General features: G+C 47.9%; 1 protein-coding gene across 3 annotated transcripts in view; it reads left to right on the plus strand.

Moving 5' to 3' along the window:
- The first annotated feature begins 661 nt into the window (after nucleotides 1-661).
- Nucleotides 662-14,327, plus strand: part of Rnf122 (ring finger protein 122) — a 21,840-nt gene continuing 8,174 nt past the window's right edge. For 2 of the 3 annotated variants that reach the window (XM_021170739.2, XM_021170740.2), the window contains exons 1-4: nucleotides 662-1,007; nucleotides 7,170-7,326; nucleotides 13,558-13,603; nucleotides 13,885-13,926. In XM_021170739.2, the coding sequence (XP_021026398.1) occupies nucleotides 983-1,007; nucleotides 7,170-7,326; nucleotides 13,558-13,603; nucleotides 13,885-13,926 (270 nt within the window). In that variant the 5' untranslated portion in view covers nucleotides 662-982. Of the gene's footprint in view, nucleotides 1,008-3,957; nucleotides 4,024-7,169; nucleotides 7,327-13,557; nucleotides 13,604-13,884; nucleotides 13,927-14,327 lie in introns of those variants that run through there. The other variant, XM_029480767.1, reaches the window with a different exon arrangement.

The following is a 14,327-nucleotide window of genomic DNA, read 5'->3' on the forward strand; positions in this document are numbered from 1 at the left end:
ACACCGAAGCAAGACCCCTGTCCCGGCCATTGACAAAGCCAGTTTCCGGTTTTTCGTCACAGTCTAAGAGATTGGAATCCTGGCACGGTATGGCCTTCAGCTTTAGGCCTTATTCTTGTTTGTAAAAGAAGGCTCTGTCCTGAAGTGATGTGAGAACAATAGCCCTTTGAAGATGGAGTTTTGAGTTTCATCTGCTTTGCCCTCTTTGCCTCAGTTCTCTCCTTTTGCGGTGGGTCTGGGAATGCGCTAACTGCCACGCATAACCAGGTCTAAAGGCAAAGGACAAGTGGAACCAACTCCCAGGACTGCCTTCTACAGAGCTATAGAAATTCGAGACAGACACGATCTGTAGGCAGAAAACAAAAGTGGCACTAATCCTCGTGTCGTTCCACCACCATAGCCCTCCCCGCCCGGGTCCTGGGAGGCGGGGATCCTCGCCCCCTGCAGGCGTCGCCTCTCACGCCTTTTTGCAGACTAGGGACTCCCCAGGTCTGGCTAGGAGTCGGGGTAGGTATCTACCCAGAAAAAACCCGGTAAACTGGCTTGTAAATAATACCCCGGGGCAGGAGAAAGGCTCCCATTGGCCGGAGGGCAGGTGACGAAAAGGGGGCGGGCTCCCGGGAGGGAGCAGTCCTAGGGACGGGGGTGTGAGCCGCGCGGTGTCAGTTTTCGGAATCCCAGCGCGCACTGCTCAGCGCAGTGGGACCCAAGCCCGGCTTCGTGTCCTGGCTGCTGCCTTCTCGGCCGGGCATCCCGGCTCTCTCGGCTGCCCTCCCGGCCCGGACCCTCGGTAGGGCTTCGCTCCGAAAAGACTTTGCTTCCTCCTCTGCCCTCTTTGTTGCTCTGCAAACCGGCCTCTCTGTAACCCTTGACTCCACTCCTCCGGGAGTTGCATCTCCATCCCGGCGGTCTCAGTGCACAGCCCCTCCGGCTCCAACACCTTGCCCCGGTTCGCTCCCGGAAGCCGACCTTGACTTCATTGATGCACCCATTCCAGTGGTGTAACGGTGAGTCCGTGGACCGGTGGGAGAGCGAGGACCGCCTAGGTTCAGGTCCTGAGCCAAGTTTCCCGGTGTCTGGGACGGCCCAGAAGGCGTCCTGGCGCCCTGCTGGGCTCTGCACAGCGCGCAGTTAGAAAGATCCCATTCACTTTGTTGGGAATAAAGGGGGTCTGGAAGCGAGTGGAGGACCAGGGGCGTGTGAGCCTAGTCTTCCCGGCCTTTGTATGGCGGTCCATGTCTTCTACCCCTTCGCCTGCCTTTGTGCGCTCTCAAACTCTGTTCTTTGTTGTGGTGGCTGGAGAATTAAATCCGCGCTCGGGCTAGGATCTCCTAGAGGGAGCTCAAGTTCCGGTTCTGAAACTTTGCAGGCTATTTTAAATATGTATACAGTGCAGCGTGCGGGACAGGGCGCGGGGTGACTTTCTTTTTCTTTGTTGGTTTTCACTGGCTCCTAGGGGCCAGACGCTGGATTAAAAGAGCGTCGCTTTACTGAATAGATAAAGCCTTGCAGAAAGAAAGCTGGGCCCCCAGCTCAGGGCTGGCCTAGCAAAAGCTTTGCTTTCTGGCAATTAGGCCAGACCCTGGGGTCTGCTTTCAGCCTAGGTAGTGACGGCACCTTCCAGCACAGCCAGCCACCCACCACCAACCGCTTCCCACACCCCACCGCGTGATGATGCTAAATTAGTTCATCTGAGGCTTTGGGCCAGCTCAGGTGTTACAGGTTAGAAAGCGGGTCTGGATTTCCTGTCTAGGCTACCTGTTGGATCTTTCTGAGCCAGTCTTCGATGTTAATACCACCCACCCTTCCTCCAGGAGTACCCAGAATCTTGACCACTTTTTCTAGGCAAGTTGGAAGAGGTGGAAAGAAGCTAACTTTTTTTTTTTTTTTTTTTTAGGTTTTTAGGTTTTTTTGGTATGGCAGTCTGGTTGCTTGTGAAACATCCATTCTTAAGTAGACTTCTGCAAGATCTTGGACTAATTATTTCAAGAGTCTTTTGTTTTAAAGCAGGGTTTGGGCCGCATGTGTATGAGTAGCCCCCATCCCCCCTCCTTCCTCCTTTTGCTGGTCGGATCTAATTTCCTGAAAATGAACCAAGCTGTGTGTGATAGGCTGGTAATGGAGAGGAGGGGCGGGAATGGGGGGTTGAGGCCTGACGGTGTATCCCAGCATCTGGGAAAGATTCCCTTTGGCTGGAAAGAAGCAGTTCCCAGATCCGCTGGTCTTGGCCAGCCCCGCTCTGACGTCATTCCAGCTTGCAGACTGCCAGCTGAGATGAGACATTCTGGTGTCAGGTCGGAAGACAATGGACCTGGGATTTAGCTAGAGCTAAGCTGTGAGTAACCCGGACCTTTCTGGGTATCAATCCTTTGAAAGAGTTTTATTTTGCCCCACCCCCGCGGTGTTGGAACGCAGAGCTTGCTCCTATTAAACATACTCGATCGATCACTGACCTGCTCAGCACCCTTTATCTTGCACTTACTAAAGTGACTGGCAGATCCTGTCTTATGACTCCAGAGGGGATGGAACCCCATTTTTGCTCCCTTGAAGGACGTCTCGAGAGACCTCATATCCTGGGATGAGCATTCTTTTGATTTCCGATTGACAATACAATCCCATAAAGTCGAACATTTCTAGAAATCTAGCATGTCACAAGAGAAAATTTCACACCATTAAACTTCGCTTCGTGACTGGGTGTGGTGGTACACGCCTTTAATTCCAGCACTTGGGAGGCAGAGGCAGGCGAATTTCTGAGCTCCATGCCAGAATTCACTCAGAACTGAGTTCCAGAACAGCCAGGGCTACACAGAGAAACCCTGCCTCGAAAAACCAAAAAAAAAAAAAAAAAAAACCAAAACCTTCATGCACAAAATACTTAGAATGTGTAAAGTTCTCTTCAGGCTGCATGAATGAGGTGTATATGAAACAGGATGAATTTCATGTTTAGCTGTAATGTTTGAGCTGTATCCTGGAGACACATCACCCTATATACAAATACTCTGAAGTTAAAATAATAATAACATCTGAATCAATTCTGTACTTGAGAGTATAGAATGAAAGGTAATCACACTGCAACAGAAACAGATCTCTTGCTTAGTTTTATGGACAGGTTTCCATTGTCACCCACAATGCCCTTAAGAAAACTCAGACTTCGGAGAATGGTAGGCATAAGCTACTATGATATCAGCCTTTGTGTGACACAACTTTTCATGGGAAAATGCAATGTCTATTCACCTCAGGAATCCCACTAGAAATGACTCAGAGAGCTGTATCATCAAGGCCTGCTCCAGCATGGGTGACAGCTCACAAAAGCTGAGCAACCCACAGCTGGGAAGCACTGCACAGCCTGCAGGCAACTCAGCAGGTTGAAGAGTGCATTTTCTAGAAGCCTCAGTTGGTCTAACTCTCTTCCAGGTACCTCGGTTTTTTTCCTACTTCTAGGCAGCTGGTCTGGTCTTTGCAGTTCAACTTCCTTCCCGAGAGCAGATTCTCAGCTTTGTGGCTGTTGCTTGCTTTGGTTGTGAGGGGCCTAGTGAATCTGGTGAGTTTCAGGGACTTCCTGAAGCCCTTTGTGTTGTTTGTTTACTTTTCTGTTTAAGGAGCTTCCTGCAGAATGAAATCTTAAGCTCAGAGGAAACTGTTACACAACACAGGCTTGAACATTTACTCTTGAAGCTGCTTCCTTAAATATTCCATAGAAAACTAAATTCACTGATCCAGTCTTAGGGCCCCCCAGAAAAAGCATTTTAGAAGACTATGGTGATAAAACTAGGACCAAAATACCTAACAAGGTACAAGCATATACCCTCCGAAAGAGTAGCTGCTGCCACAGTCCTGTCTTTACAGAGTAGAAATATGTTGTTCTTTAGGACCCAGTAGCTACCAGGGTCCTGCTTATGTAAGGTACACAGAAGAGCCATGGCAAATGTGGAGAGGATGTTGGCCCACTTTCAGCATCAGATTTTTCTGTGTCAGGATGAAGGAGGCACCTGGCAGTAGAAGAAGGTCCTGTTGGTCCTGAAGGTACACTTTTTTGGAAGAGCATTTCTAAGAGAGACCCTTTGCTGGTACCGGGTGAAGGATGCTCTGGCAGGTCTTTGTACCTTTGTAGGAAGTTGCTTTGCAAAAGGCCCACGGACTAAATCCACAAGTGGGAGTTGGTGATGCGGTGATGCAAGTGGTACTCTTTCTAACCCTCCTCCTCCTCCGGTGGAAGCCAGAAGCAAGAACTATCCTATTGAGGGCAGCAACATCTAGCAGCTAATTGCTTCTTTAATTTCCCCTAATTGAGAATTCCTTCAGAACAAGAAACTCTTTCACTTTCTGTTTTCCCCCACATGGTCTGGGTCAATGTATGAAGCTGACCCACAACAATACCTGTTGGCTGACTGGTGATTTATTAGCTGAGAGCAGTTTCTGGGCACTTTTCCCAAACATCAGTCATCCTACTTTGAGAAGTAGGAGCTTTTGCCAAGGAGGCTAGGTTGTTTTGAGAAAGCAGGGTGGTATTTGTTGACCAGCTATGTAGACAGACCAAACATTAGCTCAGGGCACTGTGAGAGGTTCCAAGTTGGTATCCTCAGGCCTAGCATACATGTCCACCTTGGCTCTTTCTTGGCTCTCAGAATTATAGACTCACCTCTGTTGTCTCATCGAAGGTTGCTAGTGACTGCGTTTAAGTCTCATTCCTGCATCCCATTCTTCCTCAGTGCTCCTTTATTCTTCATGTCAACCATGGTGCTTGTCATATAATCAAGGCAGAGTGCAACATGAGGCAAATAAAGTTGGTACTAGCAACAATAAAATAAAATATTCTGGGCAAAACCGTGGCAACCCCCAGCCCAGACCAAGACGAGACTTCGGAAAGGGAGGGATTCTAGGTAGAGGTTATGTAGACAAAAACTGTGGAGACGAGGACATGGTTGAGTCATATACTAAGACTTGCCCAGCTGGAGAAAGCTCACAGGATATTGCATGGTGGCAGGGTGCATGTTCATGGAGACTTGAAACCAGACAGGAGTTTGGAAATTACATGGTAAGTGGAGTTGGGGAAGTGCCAGACGTGTAGGATAATTAGAGAAACTAGAAACAGTGATGACGTCAGTAAGACTGGAGTAGGTAGTGTGTGTGTACAGCAGGGATGTGGCTGTAGGATGGGCATGGTCCTAGATTTTGGTTGAAGGCTTAGGTCATCAACTGATATAAGGGACACAGAGGAATGACACATATACCATGTGGGACACTTAGTTTTGTCCTCACTGTGACAGGATCAGAATCATACATGACTTAGAACAATTTAGCTCAATTTTCTGTTTTAGAGGTTTCCATCTCGCAGGCAGGAGCAATGGAGCTTTATACTCCATGGGGTCAAAGAAGCAGAGGAAAGAGGGGTCAACATCGAAGCCTGCTGCAGGGAAGCTCCCAGTCCAAACCGTCATGCAGTGTCACACGGATTGCAGTCTTCGTAGCTGGTCTACTGTAACTGTAGAGTTGTGGTGGCACTCAGTTGTGGTAATTACCAGGTAGAATCCTGGCTCCTCACCGAAAAGCCAGGAAAGAGCCCAGCCCCTGTGTTCTACCAGGTCTTGGGAAAGCAGTAAGGCTGAGAGTGCTGAATGTGGTTAGAACCTAGGAGCCTGGTCAAGGAATCTCTCTAATGCCCTTGGCTCTATTTTCTTTCCAACTGTGTCTTAGCTGTCTGGGATTCTTTGGGTTTTGGGCGGAGGGGGACTGTGCAGGGCTATCACAGCATAACTCAATGCTTCTCTTTGGGCCAGCCTCCTGAGTAGACACGTCCTAGATAACTGGGATTATAATGTTGTGTTATCGTGCCCAGCTAGGAAAATCCATTCCTTTTTCCTTTGGTTTACTGCCCAGGCAGGCTGAGCATGCACCCACCTTGACACCAAGCATGGGCAAGGGAAGATCATTGCCACCCGGGCAGGCAAAAGAGAAGGAAAGCAGCTAGCGGCCAGCCAGTGCCGCCAAGCTTCAGTGTGCACAGGAATCTCCCAGGCATCTTCTTCAACAATGAATCCGGCTCATTTTAGTGTGGTCTAGACCCAAGACTGGACGTTTCTGACAAGCTCTTAGGGGATTTACTCAATGACAGGGACCTTGAAGCTGTGGGTAGAAAGGTGACCACTCCAGGAAGCCCGAGATTCCCTGACACCACTCCCCATCTCTACCTTCTGGAATGCTGGCCTGGACTTGTAGTGAACAATTTCTATTCTGGTTCTGGCACAGCTTGTCCTCTGGAACAGGTGGTTGGTAGTGACAGATGACCTTTGCAATTGCTCTCTGCAGGTTTGTGAAGCCTATTTTATTATTATTATATGTAAGCACACTATAGCTGTCTTCAGACACACCAGAACAGGGTGTTAGGTCTCATGACCAGGTGGTCGTGGTTGCTGGGATATGAACTCAGGACCTTCAGAAGAGCAGTCAGTGCTCTTAACTGCTGAGCTCTCTCTCCGACCATTGTTTTGTTTTGTTTTGTTTTGTTTGTTTTTTCGAGACAGGGTTTCTCTNCTGTCCTGGAACTCACTCTGTAGACCAGGCTGGCCTCAAACTCAGAAATCTGCCTGCCTCTGCCTCCCGAGTGCTGGGATTAAAGGCGTGTGCCACCACCGCCCGGCTCTGAAGCCTATTTCTTAAATCATCGTTTCTATTCCTCTTTTGCTAGTTTTCCTGGGGCAAGATGGGAGCAATACCTTCCAGAAGATCACATAGCTAGCTTAGGAGAGGTGGGTCGGGACTCAGACCTGAAAGACTGGAAGACTCTTTTTGCTACTATGTTCAAGAGTATCCCCTACTTGGAGGCAGTTTTGTTACTGTTTTCTTTTTCTATTTTCTGCCCTTCCCCTAAATTCTTTGTTTTCCAGGATGGAGTTTCTCTGTGTGGCCCTCGCTGTCCAACTTTCAAGAGAACCACCTGCTTCTGCCTCCCGAGTGCTGGGATTAAAGGCCTGGGCCAACTACCACCTGGCTTCTAAATTCTTAATCCATTTAACTAGTTTGCCTAGCAGTCCATTTGATAGGTTTCTTCAGGACCACGTAGCTTGTAGGTAGTGCCGAGATATAAGCCTGACAGTCGGGCTAACCCAATGTGCTGTGGGCCTCAGCGGTTAAGTGTCTAACTTTAGTTTTACTTACCTCTTGCTTTGCAGGGTGTTTCTGTGGCCTGGGACTGGTTAGTACCAACAAGTCCTGCTCAATGCCACCAATCAGTTTCCAAGACCTTCCCCTCAATATCTACATGGTCATCTTCGGCACAGGCATCTTCGTCTTCATGCTTAGCCTCATCTTCTGCTGCTACTTCATCAGGTTAGTTGCTTGCTGCTTGGTCTGGGGAGTGGGGGAGGGGGAGGCGTGGGGAAGGGTCAAGGAAACTAGGGCATAAAGGATATTGAGCAAGGTGACCCCTTACCCCCATTAGCCTCAACAGCCCCACGCACATCGGAGCCTTGTGCTGGAGCCTCTGATTCGAGGATATAGCTCAGCCCTCCACGTCTTTGGACCCCTGAGGTCTTGTTTTCTATTTATAGCAACCTATCAAGTTATCCCCAGAGCACATAAGGTCACCAGTGGTTGGCCTGTGTCCCACCTCTTCTTAGCCAATTATTCTAAAGTTGTCTAGAATGACTGTTGGCTGAGCAATAAAGCGAGTACACTCTTCCCTGCCCCGTGCTTCCATCCCACTTGCCTCCTCCCCATTCAGTTAGATAGATATCCGTTCGTTCTTTTGCCCTGGTGTGAAATTGCCAGGGTGCAATGACTTGAGCTTGGCAGGGCTAGCTAGGCTCTGGGAGCTATGTCTCCTTATGGCGAAGGAGGATGTAGGAGTTTACGGCTGTTCTCTACTAAAAAGCTGGGGAGATGGTTCAGTGGTTATTGGTGCCTATCTCAGGAGTGGAATTTGGATACCAGAACCCTTGTTAGTGCTGGGTGGGCGTGGCAGCAGGAGGGAATTCCAGCCCTGGAAGGTCAAGCTATCTGGCTGATTGATATCTGAGATAAGCTGGCTAGACTAGCAGATCAGTGAGCTCTGAGTTCAAGAGAAAAAAAAAGCTGCCTTGGTGAATAAGGTAGAGCGAGCCACCGAGGAAGACTGTCAGTAGCAAGCCCCTAGGTACAAACGCACTTGTGTGCTTATGCACATAGGAACGTGAATGCACATGCATCATGTATACATTCACACTTGGAGGGGAAGTATTGGATGCCCTTGAGTTCTAATGGGGCGTTTCTGTTGGTGCTGATAGTTCTTTGTCCCATGGGTCTGCCCTGGACACAGGAGAGGAGAGTATGATATCTCTGGCCAGGAGAACAAGTTAATAATCCATGGAGTCTTTAGGTTTAGAGGTTTTGTTTTGTTTGTCTATAAGTCAACGTCTCTCTAGGTAGCCCTGGTTTTCCTGGTATTTACCTAGACCAGGCTGGCCTTGACTTTGCAGAGATCCACCTGTCTCTGCCTTCCAGGGGCTGGGATTGAAGGCGACGTGTACCACCACTGCCTGACTGTGGTCTAATCAGTTAGAAAATGGAGGAAAGGAATCTTGATACCACAAGAACTGCCAGCTGGTGGATGGCTTCTGCCAGGAGGCAGGTACTTGGATGTACATGAGAAAAGCATTGGTCCCACGGCCAAGGCCTGGGGCTGGCTCTTCAGAAGCTTCCTGGACAGGTCTTTCTTTCCTTTTTTATTTTTTTTAAAGATTTATTTATTAATATATGTAAGTACACTGTAGCTGTCTTCAGACACACCAGAAGAGGGCGTCAGATCTCATTACAGATGGTTTCGAGCCACCATGTGGTTGCTGGGATTTGAACTCAGGACTTTTGGAAGAGCCGTCAGTGCTCATAACTGCTGAGCCATCTCTCCTGCCCACCCAAACAGGTCTTTAAAGCTTGGATTTCTCCACCTAAGTGTGCAGAGAAAATAGTGGTTTTCCCCCTCTGATATAAGTAGTGTGAAATACACATTTAACTACTAAGAGGGAGCAAATGTAGACTTCCCTTTTCTGTTTTATAATCCCTATAATTTCCTCCCCCTAAACTATTCTTATTCACTGATCTTTTCCCTCAGACCCTTTATCATCAAACAATTAACTCAGTTCTCCTGAAGGGCAAAGATATGCAGGTTCAGATATCACAGACTTACTTAGGATATGGTTGGAAATTTATAAAACTAACTGTATTTCTCTATTTGGTTTCTTTCTATATGCAAACGCACACGAACACACACACACACACCAAAGATAATGAGCAAAATGAGTGTTAGATGCTAACACTGACCAACAAGTAGATGATTGAGGTTTGTTTCCTAGTTTGCCACTAGTAGGCATGACTAGGCTTGGGGCTAGCCCTGGCTAAGGGCTTTCTTGTGCCTCCTAGTGTGGTAAACTATCTAGCTCACTTCATTCAGTGACCAACCTCCCAGTGTAAGGGTTATCAAACTGCATAAATGAAGACAGGTCCAGACAGTAAAGGATTTGCTCAAAGTCATACTGACCAGGAGGTGCTAAGATAGGATAATCTGACAGCTCTGCCTTTCATGTGACCGCCATAGCCACTCCCTGTCAGTAGGGTATCAGCGACAGGAGACAGGCTGTGGCTGTGACTGACTGGTTTTGTTTTGGTTGTAGCAGGAGAACCGAAAAGAGTAGCAATCACATGATGCTACAAGCTGCCCCCACTGTGGTGTGCCACAGTGCCATCTGTCCTTTCTGCAGTATTCTGCTCTCTTTACCTCACCCCGTGTCCCTTAGCCTGTGCAGAGCAGGCTGCCCACTGGGTCTCACGCTTCCAAAGGTGTTCACTGGTATGTGGTGTACGTGTCTATATATAGAAAGGCACAGGCACACAAGCCACTTCCTCTCCTCGCTTCTCAGTTTCCACCTCAGCCAAAATAGGCCCTTGACCTGCCACTCCTGACCTGATGAGCTCATGAGCCAAGGACGCCTCCACTGCCAGCTGCCCCCTGCTTCTCCTCTTTTCCCCTCAGAGCTAACCTCTTCTTACACAGGATGGAGGGGCCCCGGTGACAGGAAAGGAACAATTATTTTCAGGAGCTGGCTGCATTGTTTGTTCTCAAAGGGAAAAGAGGGAAGGGAGAGCCTGCTGGCAGTGGCTTGCGATGGTCTCATTGAAATCGTGATTATTTTTAGTGGCTTTACTCAGCCAACAGCTGAGAGAGCCACCTGTCCGGAGTTCTTGGCTCTCCCATCCCCAGCTGGGACAGCCCGGAGGAGTCTGCTCTTTGTCGTTTTTTCTTTGCAACTCTTTGACGACCCCCACCCCCAATCTAACGATCTAATCCTTCCTGAGCTGAAATACTCGTGCAGGCTACAGAAGGAGCTGTGAGCGTTCTGGATTCTTCTATTAAAGGGAACCTGGCATATACAATAGGTGAGAGGGCATCCGGCACTAGGGCCCAGTGGTCATAAAGCAGAGCTTGCACAGCGCAAGTGTATCAATATTGTTGGGGAAGGCAATTGAACCTTTAAAAAACTGTGTGGCATTCTCCCATTTAAACTTCTACCTCCAGACAGGCTGGAATGTAGCTCAGTGACCTGGGAGCTTGTCTAGTAAGCATTCAGCCCTTAGCCTTAGAGGGCTGGACCAGAACGAGCTCAGAAGTGCGGATCGACTGGGGTTATAGCCGAGCGCCGAGCATGCACGGAGTTCTCAGAATCCTGGCATCTCAGAGGTTGCAGGTCAGAGTCATCCTTGACAACAGAACCAGTTTGAGGCTAGCCTCATAAATAAATAGGAAAAAAAAAAAAAAAAAAGAGGGCTGGAGAGATGGCTCAGCAGTTAAGGGCACCGACTCTTCTTCCAAAGGTTGTGAGTTCAAATCCCCGAAACCAGGTGGTGGTTCACAACCACCTGTAATGAGATCTGACACCCTCTTCTGGTGTGTTTGAAGACAGCGACAGTGTACTCATATATAATACCTAAATAAATCTTTAAAAAAAAAAAAGGAGGAGAAAACGCAATGTTTCTTTTTCTAGAGGAAAACCACACACAGGCCAATGGTACTTTAGCTACACCCTTCCCTGCTCGTCTCCTTTGGAAGCTGAGAAAAAGATATTTGTATAAAACCCTTCTCAGGACTAGAGAGCACTGCACACTAAGGACGGGGCGGTTGGGAATGTCTGGTTCATGCAGTGTACAGGAAGAAAGCACACGCAGAGAGCAGGGGAGGGGACCACGGCAGTGCTACCCTGGCAGGTGTCCACCTGGCTGGGACTTTCCCAGCGGCTCCTGGAACAGTCACCCTTGCCAGACCACGTGACTTCCTGTCAGGAAGGATGGAGGAGCCGGCGGATAGCCAGATCTTCCCTGTCCTGACCCACCTCTGAGGCCTGGTTGTACCCTCTGCTTCATCTTTGTCCTGGGAGGAACGTCAGCCACTGAATTGAGTGTTCTGTGTTTGTAACTGAGGCCAGCGACCCTTCTCATTACAGTCACCTAGCCAATCTCTTGTGCCACCTTATCCAGTTCTAAAGGCGGTAATGAGCAGCACATAAATTGATATGCTGATGTCATTTTTTTAATTTTTGTTTTTTTCGAGATAGGGTTTCTCTGTGTATCCCTGGCTGTCCTGGAACTCACTCTGTAGAGTTCACAAATCTACCTGCCTCTGCCTTCCAAGTGCTGGGATTAAAGGCGTGCGCCACCACTGCTGGGCTTTTTATTATTGTTATTATTATTATTATAGATAAGTACACTGTTGCTGTCTTCAAACACACCAGAAGAGGGTGTCAGATCTCATCATGGGTGGTTGTGAGCCACCATGTGGTTGCTGCGATTTGAACTCAGGACCTTCGAAGAGCAGTCAGTGCTCTTACCCTCTGAGCCATCTCACCAGTCCTCTCAATTTTTTTTTTTTCAAGATTTTTTGTGGTAATGGGGATAAAACCCATGGCTTCATGCAAGGGAAGTAAGTGCTCTGTCACTGAGATACACCCTAACCCTAAAGTGCCAGGTCATGAAATACTCGTTTTTGTATTATGGAATTAAAAAAAAAAAAAAACAAAACAAAACAAAAAAAACTTCTGTTTTTACTCAATGAATAAAAGCAGTCTTTAGTCTATCTACCCTGTAAGTACAGGTTGTGGACACTCAGACCATGTTAGAAACTGCTGGGTGTGTAGTTCAGTGGTGGGGCATGCATGCAGGAAGTTTAATAGTTCCTTCTATCGTATTTGATTTGTGGTTTTGGAGGGTTTCCTCCATGATCACTTCCATCGCAAAAGCAGAAAGTCATGGTGGCTGGAGCTTGTGACATCAGCTATTTCTTATTGGACAAGAGACAGGAGAGAAAAAAACTGGGCACAGGGCAAGAGCTCTTTCTACAACCTTCCATAATGCCGTCGTACCATGAATCCATTGAGAGACCAGGTCAAAACTCTCATGTTGACATTGGGTCTGGAAATGCCATCACAGCCATACCCTGGGGTATTCTTTACTTCCTAGCATTTCTTTATCAAATTGACTTGATCGTTATAGCATGCTTGGGGGGCTGGGGTTAGCTCCTAGCATATTAAACAACAGAAAGGTGAAAGTTCTATGTCTGTGTATCAGAGGCACCTATATCTACGTGCTGCTGTGCACACGCCTGCGATCCCACAATCCTTCACGAAAGATCATGGATCTGAAGTCAGATCGGGCTACATAGCAAGATCAAAAAGCTACGGGTAGAATTCATAATAAAGATTTCCCCCACAGATGTAAGGACACAGAATCTGTGTATAACTACGGTTCTAGCCATCTGCACAGTAGACCACTCACAGTCAAAAGCTCGATAAAGCATGCAGTGTATCTCAAGGTCAGTTAAGATCTCAGAACTCCAATGTAATCCATCTAATTAGGAGGTGGGGGTGGGTAGATCATGTTCTATGGTAAAGAGGGCAAGCTCTATAAGTAGCATAGACTTGACTTTTAACTCAAGAATTAGACACACACACACGCACACGCACACACACATACACACACACACACACGCACACACACACACCATCAGCTTTGTAAAGATTGCTTAACCTCTTTGGGGTTCGTTTTTTTCTCATCTATAAAATGGAAAGTTTCTCCCTCCTGGAGTTGTTTGGATTCAGCAAGACAATGTCAGTCTCCAAGGAACACATAACATGGCCTGGATGGACTATTTATTATGCCAGTGCTGTGAGTAGCAACAAGCCGTGTTTTGGCTGTGGTGAGTGACTTTGTTGCAGGCAGCAGCCTAACTCCCTCTGCACACAGGAAGCATACTATTGACTGCGTTGTTTAGATACCTGGAGGAAAGCAGATAAACCATTTAGGATGCCCTGCCAGAGAATGGCCCATAATACGGCTGACATCTAGTCATAGATACTTAATCCTTACCAACTCTGGGTGGCCTGCATACAGCTGAGTGGTGCCCCATTGGTATCTATGAAACAAGTACCCTTCTCACCTCCGGAAAAATGTCCAAGCAGTCAGCGGACTCCACATACTGTCATTGTCCCATTTACCTAAAGTACCATGTTAATCTGCCTTCTTTCTTTCTCTACCTAGCAAACTCCGGAACCAGGCTCAGAGCGAGCGATACGGCTACAAGGAGGTGAAGTAGCATCTCTTTACATTAGTTAAACTTCCTCCTTCACTGTTTGCCCTGATAAGGGAGCATAAGCCCAAGCTCCCATAGTCTGCATTCCCTAGGCTCCTGGGCACCCCAGAGGCCTACCACTCCCGTTAGTGTCCCCAAGTTGGGTTTGCCATTCGCTTTCAGGCAGAGGTGGGTGGGGAGGGGGCACTGGGAGAGAGACACACATGCATCTTTGGCTGATCCTCCCTGGCCTCTGGTTAATACCTTTACACATCAACTGCCTCTTTGCTCCACAGGTGGTGCTTAAAGGTGATGCTAAGAAGTTACAGCTCTATGGGGTAAGTGTCTTGGGATAATGTTTGGAAGGCTACTGCTTAGAGCATCTTTCTTCAGCTCTTCATTCGGACCTTTTCCAAACTCTTGTAGTCCCTGCTTTCTGAGAACCTATGTCCAAACATTTGAAGGAGTTCATCCCAGCGGGTAATGGGTTTTGTCTATAGAGTCGGATCAGGCAGAAAACAAAGGGAGCACAGAAGGGTCAAGGGGAGTGGGAGCAGGAATCTGTTAAGGGTGTGGATGGCTTTATGCCATAGACAGTGTGCTGTGCAGAATCTGCAACCTGCCATCACAAGTATGCTATGTAGAATCTGTAAGAGCGTCACAGGCTCTATGCCATGGGCAATCTGCTGTATTGATTCTTNNGGGGGGGGGGGGNNNAGNNNNTNNGNNTTNTANNNNA

Source organism: Mus caroli, chromosome 8 (assembly GCF_900094665.2).
Source record: "Mus caroli chromosome 8, CAROLI_EIJ_v1.1, whole genome shotgun sequence".
Lineage (NCBI taxonomy): Eukaryota > Metazoa > Chordata > Mammalia > Rodentia > Muridae > Mus > Mus caroli.